General features: G+C 39.1%; 1 protein-coding gene across 1 annotated transcript in view; it reads left to right on the top strand.

Moving 5' to 3' along the window:
• Nucleotides 1-6700: 6700 nt before the first annotated feature.
• Nucleotides 6701-14992, top strand: part of CDK19 (cyclin-dependent kinase 19) — a gene marked incomplete at its 5' end in the record, with an annotated part of 107534 nt that continues 99242 nt past the window's right edge. The window contains one exon of the mRNA XM_009584092.1: nt 6701-6776. Coding sequence (XP_009582387.1) covers nt 6701-6776 — 76 coding nt within the window. The remainder of the gene's footprint in view (nt 6777-14992) is intronic.

Raw genomic sequence — 14992 nt, 5'->3', positions numbered from 1 at the left:
CCTTGGAGATTCTCTTTTCACTCTAGCTCTTTTTATATTGCATAGTAAAGGCTGGCCTGTTTGGTGTAGGCTTGTTGCCTTGCTCCCACTCCCCAAGTTTACTTTTAGATGTTGTTCCAGACAAGATGTAGGCACAACTTTTTAAGATTTTATAGTCATTGCCTGCTGGGGAGGTTGGCTTCCCACCCTGCCACTAAGAGGAAAGTCCAGGCCCAGGCTCAAGCAGATGAGGCGACATACATGCCTGCTCTTTCTGTATGAGAAGTTCTTTCCTGTGCCGTACACACGTGTGCTCTTCTATTTGCAACACCGAGAAGGTTCCCACCAAACCTTTGAGGGATGCATCAGCAGGCAGGCCAGCTACACAGTCCACAGACATTACTGAAATGGTAAACTTTTCACCACAGTGGAATGAGGTAGAATTCTGCTGGCTTCATCCATTCTTTTCAGGGCCAAAAGCAGCCAAGTGTAACTCAGGTATCCATGTCGTATAGAACTTGTCTGGGAGTGGGCTGTAGGAACAACCTGTAGCTGCTATGAAGTTTTTTAGCAGAGCAGCAGACAGCTGCCCTTGAAGGTGAAGAAAGACAAACCTTTCAAAGGACTGATGTGGTCATAGATCTCTTTTAAATTTCTGCTTGCTACCCTTACTGTTTCACATTTTGAGTTTCTTAGGTAGCTCTCAAAATGAATTAATATATATGCATTGAAATTCAGTATGTATACTGTTCTCCAGGAATAAATTAAGATCAACCTGTAGATTCCCAGCTTCTGTCATTTGTGGCTGGTTGCTGCATGGATGAAAAGGAGCTGGCTGAGCTGCTGACTGGATAAGGCTTGATATGGTTTGAGTATAATGATAAAAGAAAATTACTTTCCTAGTCTGTTGAAGAACGTGTACCCTAGTGACACCATGTGTGAATTTTTTTGATCTTGTGATTCTTTTGGGTTAGCGGCTATTTCTATATGCATAACAAACACTAAAGATTAAGAATCATCACTTTTTGGGAAGGCTTAGGTCCCTTTTTCCAGTCAATCATAGACACTTTTACTGTACTATTACCTTTGTAAAAGGCTATAGCTATGTGCTATGTATAGAGTTAAACCTGTGAGCAGCTTGCATAAGGTAAGCAGTGCTGAATGTCATCGATTTAGTGGCTTTGCTGCCATGTTCCGTATAGCATGGAGGGTTTTTCTGTTAACTTCTAGGTGCGCTTCAGTGTCTTGGTTTTGCCTTATCTTAGGGGGGGGAAAAAAAGAGTTTGTAACTCTTGTTGGCGATCTCCTGCTAAGTGATTAAGTTTATGCTGCGTGGCAGCAATTAAACAAAGTGATTAGAGCGTAACAAGATATCTGTATGAATGTTGTGTTTGGGCAGTACTGTGTTTGAAGGACACTGAACTCCGTAGTGTTCGCAGGCTTTGCCCTACAAAGTCACAAATGTTTAAATTCCATTAGTGTTGCTTACAAGGGTGAATTGTTGTTGTTTTCTATTAGGTTTTTCTAGCTAGGTCTTGGAATGTTTTTATGGTACACTTCATTTGTTTAAGAAAATATGCACTTTAATTATTATTTATTTATTTTTATTTATGATATTGTGCACTTAATTTAAGAAAGTTATTGTTAGTATATACTGTAATGTTAATATCAGTATTAACTGATATGATAGTCACAGTTGTAGCTTCAATGTGGTTGCAGTCTTTCAAGCCAGTTCCTTGATGTGGATAATGAATTCTGAAGTCGGGATGTATGTTAAATTATGAATTCAAGAGGGATCGTCATTAAAAGTTGAAAAATTTGAATAATAGGGATAAAACAATGGTTTGAACCATGCACTATTTTCAAATCCTCCTATTTTTTTTCTTATGGTCTTGGGCAAGTCATTTCTAGTTTTCCATTGGCTTGTTTGTAAAGTAGTTTTTCATATGATGGGAGCACTCTGAAGTACAATTGCAGTAATTAAGACAGTTTAACTCCTTTGAAATGTTTTAATTATTCTAAGTCTTCTGAACTGCACCCTTCTAAAGTGAATTTGGTACTTTTTCTTCTTTTCCAACGCATTTGGAAAATGGAAACTGAAAGTGTTACCCAGAAGAAGTAATCATATTTTCATTTTCTGCATTGAATACTGCAATTGGACATAAGCCAGCTGAGTACAGTTTTGTGGGGAAAGAGGACAGAATTTTCTTTTGCACTGTACAAATTAAAATGTTAACGTTAACCTTAAGGATTTGCAGAATGGGATATTTCTTGGTGAGGGAGAAAAGCTTAAGCTCAAAGACCAGGTTATGGCCTTACACAGGTATGGATTTTTATGAGAGAGACATGTTCTGAATTATTGCTGGTAGACGTGAGTAGCCTTGTGTTTGGATGCTGCCTACGGCTATCTAAAATACCGACTCAGGAAGTTTTGAGGACAGGGGTATCTCATCAGTTCTATTCTTTGTAAAAAAGTTAATCCCTGTTAAAATAGCATGAATTATAAAGCTTCTGGAACTAGAAGCAATGTTCGTTTTAATCTTTGCCCTGAGTTTCGGATAAGGGAACTTGGAGCTTGGAGAAATCTCGTGGAGGTGTGACCTGGTACCTGTTTTATCAGGCAAATTCTTCTGCATCAGTTTTGAAAAGCTTTAATAAAAATTGTTGAGTCACAGCCTCTTAACGAATAGAGTTCCTTTTCAGTTATGTTTTGCTATGTTTTTCACTCAGATTCAGGGAGCACATTGCCACTGTTAGCCTGGGGTAGCTGTTTAATAGAACCTGCTTGATTAAACCTTGGTCTATGCCACTTGCTCCCGGCCCTCAGACAAACCCCCACACAGCAGGACCTTCAAGTTAGTTGGCCTGCTCCCAAGCCCGTATTTCTGTGGACCAGATGAAAATGATTACGGACAAAGACCTTGCTTCTCCTTGGCTATCCCTAGCATGGGTGCCTTTTGTCTTATACCAGAGCTGTGTAGTTTGTTGTTGTTTGGGTTTGGTTTTTAAACTTAATCACACTTGCTCCGCTCTAGTGAAAAATGTACTGCTATAGGATCTGTCAGAAAAGGATTTATGAAAACTTTCATGTTGTATAATTCTGTACAAGTTCTTGAAATGTGTTCAAAGTTCACTAGAGTTTTTCTGTATATGCAACATGAAGTAGAAATACTTCCCCCTGCTTCAAGTGTTTCGTAAGAGCACAGGTCTTTAGGGAGTTGAACAGTATACTTACCTATCACACATACCATTTGACATTATTTACTGAATTCTTAAAAGTGGGGAAATAGCTAATAAAATACCCTTTTTTTTTTTTTTTTTTTCCTTCAATACCATTTTGTTGAGTAACCAGAATTTCATCAGATTGCATTGGCTGACTTGGTATTGAAATTTTAAATATATTTCTTTCTTTCTCAAATTATCTTGAGATTCCTATTAAATGGGAAATATTACTACTTAAAATACCAGTTGGTGGAGATCTTTTGGAAAGTGCTTTAAACAGCTGTTATGTTTGCATAATAAGAACAGTTAACTTTGGAAAAGTGTTCATATAGACTTGCATTTCTGCCAAAGCAAGTCAATGATATTTATGTATTTAAAGGAGGCTATGTTTATGATTCTGAAGCTGTTGGTAAAAAAAAAAATTTGTGAGATCTAGAATATGGTATCTTTGGAGTTCTTTATCCTTGATACCCGTTTATTTTAGGTAAGTATTTCATTATCCCCATTTTTGCTCAATGTTCACAAAACCCAGTGTCCTAGAAGTATGTTGTTTGCAGCTCTGTAAGATTGCCTTCTTTTCCCACATGCTATAATATCTTAAGTTGTTGGGTTGTTTATTTTTTTTAAACATCTTTCATCATTTCTCGTTTGTATCTTAAAGTCCTACATATAGTGGCTGGCTGTTAAGTGGTGACAGGCTCACAGTGGCAGTGGTGTTAAGCAATGCTGTTGAAGGCGGTGTGTGCCAAACGGTGTGCCCGGTCTCTGCAGCAACCTTCAGTCTGTGAAGGTCTGAGTAACTGAATGCAGTGCTTGCATCTGTAGAACTAGTTCAAGGGTAGCTGTATCAGTAGGGTGGTGTACCCTGTTAAGTAGACGTGCCAAAAGAAGGGTATGCTGCAGTGCTGTAGTGACTGTGTTGTTTAGGGATTCAAGCTGATATGTCTGAACTGGATTGTTCTGTACTGTATGGTTTAAACACGACCATAGTTTAAAAGCTATGACCGGTTTTAAATGTCCAGAGTTGGTTTTGGTTCTGTGGACAATATAATTTTGTCTGCACAGTCTCGGTAAGCGATCTGAGTTATGGAGTTAATACTTTGCAGTTTATGTAAATCTTCTGCATAGATAGCAGAACCGTGTATAAGAGCGGATGGGCATTTATTACTTACCCTTTAAAATTTGGACTAATTAATGAAATCAAAAGCAATTTCTGTGAGATAAGGTATGAGCTTACCTGTAAAGTTACACATTTCTTGGTGCTGCATCTTGGGCCAAGTTCTTGTAAATGACTAATTCATGAAAATAAAAGGCTGCTCAGTGGGGAGCAAAGAAGGAATTTGAATTATCGTGTCAGTAGATCCTGGTGAATCCTTCTGGTTAGGAAGCAGACATGTCCACTTCTGAAGTTACTCCTGAAAGCGTACTTGGTGAACAGCTCTTATGAGCTGTTAATGCAGTATTTGGCCTAATTTTAGTAATGGTAACTTCTTAGGCTTTCTTTTGCCCTTGAAAAGTTTTGGGTGTTCCCCCCTCATCCCCCCAAAGTACAGAGTCAGAAGTTACATGTTTAAAATACTGTGATATGAGGCTATTTCATTTTAATTAGCATAGAGGAATAAAATTTTGTTTTAGAAGAGGAGGGTCCAATCTTGTTACGTTCGTTTGTCATGTGTGTTGGTTGTATTTGCTTCCAAGTATCTAAATGGATGAGTATTTTGGGGGTAGTTGCAAGGCATGTTGTAAGTTGCTGTCCTTCCCACTTCTCCACGGAAAATCTGTGCAGAACGAGAATGTATTTCTCTCTTTGGCAGTTCCAAAATAATTTAGGTCACCTCAAAGTAACCCATTCCTTTAGCTTCAGCTGCAGAAGGATCTTCTGTTACTCCAGACTTATCTAGAGAAAGAGGCCCTTCAAGCTGTAGCCTAACATGCTTGGTCTTGCTTCCTTAGAAACCCGTGTTGCACCAAATCCCAAACACATTGAAACACCCTGCTTGAAATAAAGCGGATTGTAATTCCATTACAACCGAATTTCTGTTTTTTAATTTGGAGGGAATATATTTTCAAAGATTTCCAAAGATTTCATGTAAGTGCTTGTTTGAGAGAGGAATAACAACTATTTCTGAGTTAAGGTGCAGCACCAGAACTCAAGTTTCCCAGTTGGAGAGCTGCTGAGTGAGTTCTACTTCAAAGGTGGATTTACTTTTTGCAAAACTTGCAATGCACTGAGTTTTCCTGTGTAGTCAGAAAACATCTGGGATTTTTCTTGTCATATTTTTGCTTCAAGAAATGTAGTGCAAAATGCACAAAATGGAAGCCAAGCACAATGTTAACTACTGCTGCTACTGAAAATTACTGAGAACAATGATCACCTGTACTTACTAATAGGTGTAGGCAGTTATAATTTCCATCAGTCTCATCTCCTCCTCACATTCCTCCACTCAGCCACTTCTCATCCCATGAATTTCAGAGATGGGGATGATAAAGAGGCTGGAGCTGGGCAGGACACAGACCTCTAGTTAAATGCAGGAGAGGCTGAAAGGAATTCAAGTTAATTTTTCAGTATAGCAAAACAAAACGGTTTGGGACTGGACGAAGGGGAAGCTGAAGCCTACTAGAAATGCCGTAGGGAATTTAGATGGGTGTTAGTGGGTTGTTGAATTGTAACCGGTGAGTCCGCAGAAGTGCATCAGCACTGTGGGTATCGGTGCTTATCAACATCTGTCGATGATAGCTGAATCTTGCAAAAACCTTACCACAGGCAGTAAGCTGGTTATGTTTTGTTGCAGAGGCTTTGAGATACTACTTTATTTTCTTGTTTTGTTGGTTTTCTCTCTAAATCACTTTAAAGTGTGATTATTTAAATGTGTAATACTGTGTTTCGGCTTTGTGCTTCAGAGCACACAGTTTCATACACAGTGTAGGTGTCTGCCGGTAGCCAGCACTTGAGGAGAGTTCTGTGCTTGTGCTCTGGCAAACACAAACTTGCCTAGTGAAATTCATGTTCTTTCAATAAGTGTAATTAGTTTAAAACATAATAGTATTTCAGAAGTAAAAGTGGATTGACAGTGGCTCGTAAAAATCAAGTAAGATCCTTGCGGTTCCTAGGTATTTCTATGTGAGTTTTCCAGGCATGGGATACGATACAACTGTGCTGCTTTTTTGCGGTAGTAGACAGTATCCTGGAATTTTAGGAAAAGTGTCCTCCAAAATTCTCAGTAGATATATTTGCAGTTATCTATATGGTTTCAGAGAGAAATGGATATAGGTTAACAAAGTTTCTTTACGTGGGAGTTTGGAATTTTTGAAGTCTGTGTAAAAAGGAAACCTACTTTTAATATCTAAGTGTAATTTATGCAGAGAAACAGATTGGCTTTTCAGCTTCGTGATCCATACCAAATTAAAATAAACCATTATACATGTATTGCTTGGTATAATATAAGTCAGAGCTAAAAATATTCCTCTCTTTTTTTTTTTTTTTTTTTTTTGTGTACAGAAAAGATGAAAAGGAGTATGCACTGAAGCAAATTGAAGGTACAGGGATATCCATGTCGGCCTGTAGAGAGATTGCAGTAAGTGTACATAAATGAAAGTATTTTTATTGACACTATTATTCAACAGATATTTTATTTTCTCTGAATTAAATAACACAAAGCTTGTCTGAATGTTTTCCTTAAAGTATGCAAGCATGAAAGTTATTCAAACATAAGATATTCTTAAAATGCTTTTTAAATAATACTTTTTTTTTTGAGTGGGAAGAGGTATTCTTGCTAGGTAATGGTAATGCCTCTTTCTGTTATAGTTTTGTTTTATCCGCTTTTATGCATTGAGAGGGAAATATACATGAACCTTTTAATGAAGATTTATTTTAAAACTGGATGTTTTTAAAATGGTTTGGAGGAAAAAGGTTCTGAAAGATTACAACTGTCATTATAAGTCCACTTGCTAATAATATATTTTGTTTCAGATGAATGGTAGCTTACTCTTCTTTAGCACCTGAGAACAATTTGTTCTCCTCATTCCTTATTTGCTTTGCTAAGTACAGAGAAATGTCATAAGCAGCTTTAATTGTATTTTTATTACATGTATCTTAGGAGGAAAAAATGGATTCAGAAACTGCATACTTTTGAGCAGAGTAGTGCCCATACATATGTGTGTCAAAGTTGGTAAGAATTAGGTGTTTGTATGTGAAGATAGATTTTGATCTTTAAATGTTTGTTTTATAACTGAAAATGTGCATTACTGTCAAAGTGCTGGATAGTGAGTAAAATTTTGTAATGCAAGAATTTCTTGCATTGCAAAAGTAGTGCACTAGCTTGATTAAATATTTACCTTGTTTGAATGCTGTCACTATGCTGAGGGCTGTTGAAATGTGTGATAGGATTTGTGCCTGAAGCTTTTTATAGTCTAGTAGTGTTGCATTGAAATATAGCAATCAGGTGTGCAATGCAATGTGAGGCATTAGAAACTCATGGTGTTTATGAACTGAACAAACCACTGTGTTGTGTTTAGTGTAGTGCCCACGGTAATTCTGCATGAAGAGACTTCACAGATAAAACTACTATCCTTTTAAAGTGCTTGTTGCTAAAAGGTCAAGGTCACTCGTGGATTTGAGAGCTGGCTGCACTGCTGTCAGTCACTTTACACAGAATCTGCTCTGTGACATTTTTGCTCATATTTCTGCCTTTGGAGGAAATAAGAAGTCCTCTTTTAACGTCAGTACTAGATTATATTCTTGTTACTATAAAGTCTGTTTTGACAGCAGTGAGTTTTTTGTTTGTTTGTTTCTTTGATTCTTTTCTGTCTTTTGTCTGTTTTAATTGTATTTACTGTGGAGACGATGTGTGGAATAGTCCAAAAGAGACTCTCCCATTGTCATGATAGCACTGTGGTATGGAGCTGATTCTGCCACACCTGGGCACAATATCATGAGGAAGTAGAGAGTGTCAAATTATTTTTTTTTCCACTGATGATACATCACCATTTCAGTCTTGATTTTTCTTTTTTTTTTCTTTGATGAAGCTTTGTGCAAAGCTTAGTACAGCCTGGGAAATTTCACAACTACTGTGTAAGTTGTTGCTTAAATCCTTTCAGTGGTTCTTCCTGTAATTCTTCCTTGAATTATATTTTACTCTTCTCCAGACTTTATCGTAAAACTCTATAACCTGAGATAATGTAGCAAATCACTGTTTGCCTCAGTGAAATTTCAGGTTAGTCAAATATTAGAAATGTGAAAAAGGTAAAGGTGAAATAGTTGAAAAAGAAATACGAACTTTGTCATACAGAAACAAGCAGAATGAAGTGCACTTTCCACAAAGAGAATTAGACTTATAATTAATACATTAATATTTAATCTTATATTTAAAGGCTTGGATAGGTAACAAAGAAGGTAATGTTTACTGATTAAATAAAGATTATCAGCCTAGAAAGAGGCCATGTTAAAATATTATGGGTAGTCTTAAAAAAGCCAAACCAAAAGCAACTAATGTCCTCCTCCCCTGCCAACCCCAAAAACCCAACCCCCATATTCTGTGGCAGCTGAGAACATGGAAGAAGCACCAGTGTACTTGGTTCTCTGTGTGTGTGTTCAGAGTATTTTAATAATTCTGTAACCTGAAGACACTCGAGAATGTGCTCAAGAAATACATTGCTGAACTAAAAGGCATTCAGTTTTGCAGTTCAAGACTCTTTTGTGGGTAGTATTGCCTAGACACTCAGAAGATGATCTACTGGCTAACTTTCCCTAAGAGAAAAAGCGGACTAGTCCTCTCTGCTGATGTTACAGATCAAGTTGGTCTGTCTTTGCTTAGGACTTTGAAAAACATAAAGCCTCTTTTACCGCTGTTAATACGAGCTTTTCATGGAAGAAGGCTTATGTCAGTGAAAACATCATACAGGTGGTGGTTCCTGGGGCAAGTGATGATTACTTTCTTTCAACTGTAGGGTGATACCTGCTGAAGGAATCAGTATTTTAGCCAATTCTGTTGTATTGAATATGAAAATACTAGAGGGGATTCTTATATGATAAAGAATTGTGGAGGGAAAAAAAAAGCTAATTTCTTCCCTGTAACTTGAGTCTATTCTAAAGATAATGGAAACGCCAACTATTTCTGTGTTCTTGTTACGAGGCAGATTATTGCTGGGCTTAAGCAAAAGCATTTTTGAAGAATAGAGCTGGAAAATATGAATGAGAGTAATGAAATATTTTTACATGATTATTTAGTTAACTAATGTGACACCTCTCTCAGCTGAAGACTTATATTAGCTTATTTTTGAACCAGTGATGGATGAAATGTTTTCATTATTGCTTGAACATCAGGGTGGGATTTCTATTTGTTTTTGTAATGTGGGCAAAAAAAAAAATCCTGAGTGCCTTGAGCAAATATATATAGACAAATAGATATATAGACAAAATGGTGCTAGGAATTTGTTAATTTAGTTTGCATTGTAGAACATAAAATGTATTTTATTTCTCTTCTTAGACATTAAGGGAACTTAAGAAAACTGTTCCTTTCCATTCAGAGGTGGGACATCAGAGCATATTCATTGTGAGGTAGTTAAAGATACATTGGAAGCCTGCGCAACAGAAGAGCTACTGGGTATTAGGGCAAGGATATGGATTTCTTGATGCAGGAGGAACTTTTCTGTATATTTTGATTTGGAAGAAGGAAACTAAAGAGTTGGACATAATCAAGTGTGGAGATAGACAAGGATAATAAACTGGATTTATAAATAATCTGATCCATGTTTTGGGAAAAGTTTTTCTTCATTATGCTGAAAAGGTAACTTAAATACTTTTTTGGGGAAAGGAAGACTTTTATTCAATTCTGCTGCCTTTGTTTTACTTTTTGCTCCTTCCCTTACCTAAGTAGTTTTCTTAGAATGACAGGTAGAGACAGACGAAAACAGACCAGAGGGGTATTATTTGTTAGGGCTATTTTTTCCTGTGAAGTATCTTGGCCATCATCTGTTCAGAATCAATAGGTATAACTTTAAAAGTCTGCAGACAGCTAATGGTAATGGAATTTTGTATTTGTTTATCAAAAAAGCACCAGAGTAATGCAGCTTCTTGTCCCAAAGGCTTTACTTTCTCGAGAGGATTATGGTGGTTACTTCAAGTATTTTGCTTTCCACAGCGAAGAGACTATAAACTTCTAATTGTGGATTTTGGGAAAAACTAGTTCAGAGAAAAGAAAAATATAAGCCTTTTCTTAATCAGTGCCCTTCCGTGGCTTTCAAAATATCTGGATATGTAGCCTGTCCCTGAGCGTGGAAGAACTTCAGTGCAATTGTTTGTGATATATCAGGTTTGCTAACGGTATAAGAAAAGTACGGTATTAATATTAATACTCATTGTGAGTATTAAAAAAAGAGGGTAGGAGGGTAGGAGAAAGCAGTAAAATGTCTTTGTTTGAATTTCAGTTTTCTGTTCAGAGAAAGAGATTAATTCGGTGACTGATTTGGACAGTGGATGTTAGGCTTATGCTGCTGGACCCCAAACTGTTTGCAGCTATCTCCAATGGAATTTGTTTTAGTGGCTAAGTCACTTCCAAAATTTGTGGTTGTCTGTTGCTTTTCACATAAAGAATTGCAGAAACCAAAGGCTGAATGTTAGTAGAGGTTAATCTGGGAATCTTCAGAAAATTTGCAGTCGTGAGCAATTTGGGGAGCTACAATATGATTGTTGTTATTGGCTTATTTAGCTGAGTTTAGCGGAGGGAGCACATCAAAAAGCAGGATCACAACCCTGGACTTCAGGAGAGCAGACTTCAACCTCTTTAGATACCTGCTTGGAAAAATCCTGTGAGGTACAGCCCTGAAGAGAAGAGCGATCCAGGAGAGCTCATTGATATTCAAGGATCACCTTGTCCAAGCTCAACAAAGTTCCATCCTAACAAGTAGGAAAGCAAGCAGGGGCAGCAGGAGGCCTGCATGGGTGAACAAGGAGCTCCTTATTGAACTCGGATATAAAAAGGAATCATATATGAGGTAGAAGCAGGGAGTGGTAACACAAGAAGTGTATAGAGTTGCTGTTTGATCTTGATAGGCATTAGGAAAGCCAAGGCTGACCTGGAGTTGAGTCTGGCAAGGGACCTGAAGGGCAACAAGAAAGGATTCTACAAGTACATAAAGAGTAAAAGGATGGCTAAGGAAAACATAAGCCTGCTGCTGAATGGAAACAAATGACATGAAAAAAGCCGAGGTACCCAATAAGTTTTTTGACTCCTTCTTCACTGGTAAGACCAGCCTTCAGGAATCTCATGCTCCTGAGACCAGGGGGAAAGTCGAGCAAGGAAGACTTACCTTTGGTGAAGGTAAGTCTTAACTGACCAGGTTAGGGAGCACTTAAACAAACTGGACATATATAAGTCTGTGGTGCCTGATGGGTTGCACCCACAAATGCTGAGGGAGCTGCCTGATATGATGAGACCACTCTAAATTATCTTTGAAAGATCATGGTGATTGGGAGAGGTTCCTGATGAATGGAAGAGAGCAAATGTCACTCCTGTTTCCAGGAGGATCAGGGGAGCTACAGGTTTGTTAGCCTCACCTCAGTCCCTGGGAGGGTGGTGAGGAAAATCCTCCTGGAAACCATTTCCAAACACATGAAGGACAAGAAGGTGATTGGGAGTAGTCAGCATGGATTTACGAAGGGGAAATCATCCTTAACCAATCTCATCTATGATGAGATGACTGGCTTGGTGGATGAGGTAAATGCTGTGGATGCTGTTTGTTGTGACTTTAGTACGGCTTTTGATATTGTCTCCCATAACATCCTCATAGACAAGCTAACGAAGTACAGCTTAGGTAAGTGGAAAGTGAGGTGGATTGAAAACTGGCTGAACAGTTGGGCCCAGAGGGTTGTGATCAGTGGCGCGAAGTCCAGTTGGAGGCAAGTCACTAGTGGTGTACCCCAGGGGTTGGTACTGAGGCTGATACTGTTCAATATCTTCATTAATGAACCGGATGCTGGGACGGAGTCCATCCTCGGCAAGTTTGCAGTTGACACAAAACTGTGAGAAGTGGCTGATACACCAGATGGTGGTGCTGCCATTCAGAGGGACCTCAACAGGCTGGAGAAATGGGCCTTCATGAGGAATCTCATGAAGCTCAACAAAGGGAAATGCAAGTCCCACATCTGGGGTGGAATAACTTCAGGCACCAGTACATGCTGGGAGCTGACTGGCTGGGAAACAACTCTGCAGAGAAGGCCCTGGGGGCCCTGGTAGACAGTGAGCTGACCACAAGCCAGCAATGCACCCTCAGGGCAAAGCCAGTTAACAGCATCTTGGGCTGCAATAGGCAGAACTTTGCCAGCAAGTCAAGGGAGGTGGTCTTTCCCCTCTAATTCAACACTGCTGAGGCCACACCTGGAGTTCTGTGTCCAGACCTGGGCGCCCCAGTACAAGAGAGGTGTAGAGCAACTGGAGCCCAGTGCAGGGCCATAAAGGTGATGAAAGGACTGGAGTATCTGACATACGAGGAGAGGCTGAGAGAGCTGGGACTGTTTAGCCTGGAGAAGAGAAGGCTTGGGGGATCTTATCAAGATACGTAAATACCTGATGGGAGGGAATGAAGAAGTGGGAACAAGACTCTTCTCAGTGGTGTGTAGTGACAGGACAAGAGGCAATGGGCACACATTAAAATACATGAAATGCCATCTGAATATGAAAAGACACTTCTCTACTGTGAGGGTGACCAAGCACTGTAACAGGTTACCCAGAGAGATTGTGAAGTCTCCATCTGTGGAAATGTATAGAGCTCGACTGGACACAGTTGCGAGCAGCCTGCTCTACCTGACCTTGCTTGAGCGGGGAGGTTGGGCTAGATCTCAAGAGGTCCCTTCCAACCTTGAAAGATTCTCTGATTCTGTAAAACAATCTTCTAGTATTTCTGTCCATTTAGGAGAAATAGAGCCATGTCTTTCAGATGTATTTCTAATAAGCAGATAAGCATTTTGTACTAATAAAATAGTATGATTATACATTACTTGGCAGTGAAATAGAGTGAAGAAACAATGGTTTCGTAAGTTCCAATAAAAGGTGCAAGTCCCTCTTGTATCCTGAGTTGCTCTTCTGAGGTTCCTAACTGGTTGCTGAAATAAGGTATCTTAGCAAAGTTCTTGGAAAATTTTTGGAGGGTCTGAGCTTTATTCCCAAATTTATTTTTTGGGTCTGTTTGTCACCAAAACACACATTTAATTTAGTACTTACAACAGTTCCCTGGTATGCGTTGCACTTATTTTAAAAAAAAAAAAAAAATCAATAACAAATGAAAAATAAGTTCAGTTTTCCTCTGAAAAACAGTCAATGTCTCTTACTGAGACAGTTCCATGTAAGTATATTAAATATAGTAGTAAAAATGTCCTGAAAACCAATGAAGTATTTGTAATATTCACTTGTACTGCAGTGAATACAGTTTTCCTCTGAAATTCTTCTTAACCCGAAACAGGATAGTTCAAGAATGTCTTTTTGTAAGATCATTTTTTTTCCTCTAAAGCACAGCCTGTGGACAAAGATGCCTAAAGGTTTCATGTGAACCAGTGACTTGAGTTAGGTCCTAGGAGGCTTTTTTGTCAACTCCTGATCCTTTCCAGCTTTTCTCCCTACCTCTAACACCGAGAACTCCCCCTCTTCCAAGGATAAATTACCAACTCTAGCCATCTTCTCTGTAAATAGTGATCTTAATTCTAAATTTCATTGGATTTTTCTATATCTTTTCTTTTTTTTTTTTCTTCTAGTAGCTCAGTAGCCTTTTTTTCTATTGGGAAAAAGAATTAGACTAGGCTGTTACAGATGACTTAAATGGGAGGAGTAGAGCCACAAACCAGCAGCATTTCTCTCCTAGCTTTGCTTAAGAGTGCCCTGAATTGCTGCAGTTTTGCCCTGTGTGAATGTTGGGTCTGGGATGCGTAACCATGTTAGTTGCCACATCCTGTGCCTGTGTGTGCTAGTTGTTAGTGAAGCTGCTAGAGGCTGCTCCTTCTGGGAGACCTTGAAACGTTGCCAGTACACTGTGGGACTCTAGTTGGGAGCATCAGTTGGCCTTTGTGTTCATACTTGCATTTATGGGTACAGGCTAAAATAATTCAGACTGTAATGTTAAACGAGTTACTGAAAGCTCATTTGAACAATTTAGTGTGCACAAATTATTCTCAGGCCTTTTGCCTATTGATGCAATGTATGTTACGAAGTGCTAGAGGGTACAAATATTTTGGCATCCTCAGTTTCTGAGGATGGGCAAGGTTTTAGAAGTCTTACAGGTTTTTGTAACCTTGTTGTGTTTGTCAGCTCTCTTGAGCAAGGCTCTGTCTCACTGTATTTATGTTCTTTTCTGCCTCCCTGCTGTCCGTAGCCTTCCACTGCATGTAGGCAGCTCTTCTGGGGCTGCGTCTCCCTCCTCTTGGCTTTGGGGGTCTGTGGTGTTGTGGTGCTGAAGCTGAGCCAGGGAGGTCCAGCTAGGCTTACTGTCTCCATCTTGAAGCACTTTGTGCCTTTGCCATGTGCTTGCTTCTCAGCAGTGCTGCTGGCAGCATGGCGCAGGGACACTCAAGAGGACACATTGTGCCTTGCTGGTAGAGCTAGTAAAGCTTATTTGCTTTTACCTCTGTCAGGTGCTGCACGTCGCTTACAAGCTGCTCTCACCTCCCTGCTTGGAAACTGCTTAGTCAAATGAACAAAATGTGAAGCTACTTAATTTGAGACTGTGGATCAGGCTGGTCTTATAACCTGTTTGACCTGTCTCTGTGTCTCTTAGGAAAAGATCAGCTGTACAGGAGTAATGATAA

The sequence above is a fragment of the Fulmarus glacialis genome, unplaced genomic scaffold (assembly GCF_000690835.1).
Source record: "Fulmarus glacialis isolate BGI_N327 unplaced genomic scaffold, ASM69083v1 scaffold8578, whole genome shotgun sequence".
Lineage (NCBI taxonomy): Eukaryota > Metazoa > Chordata > Aves > Procellariiformes > Procellariidae > Fulmarus > Fulmarus glacialis.
The sequence above is the reverse complement of the archived record's forward strand: the minus strand, read 5'-3'. Positions and strand labels throughout refer to the sequence as shown.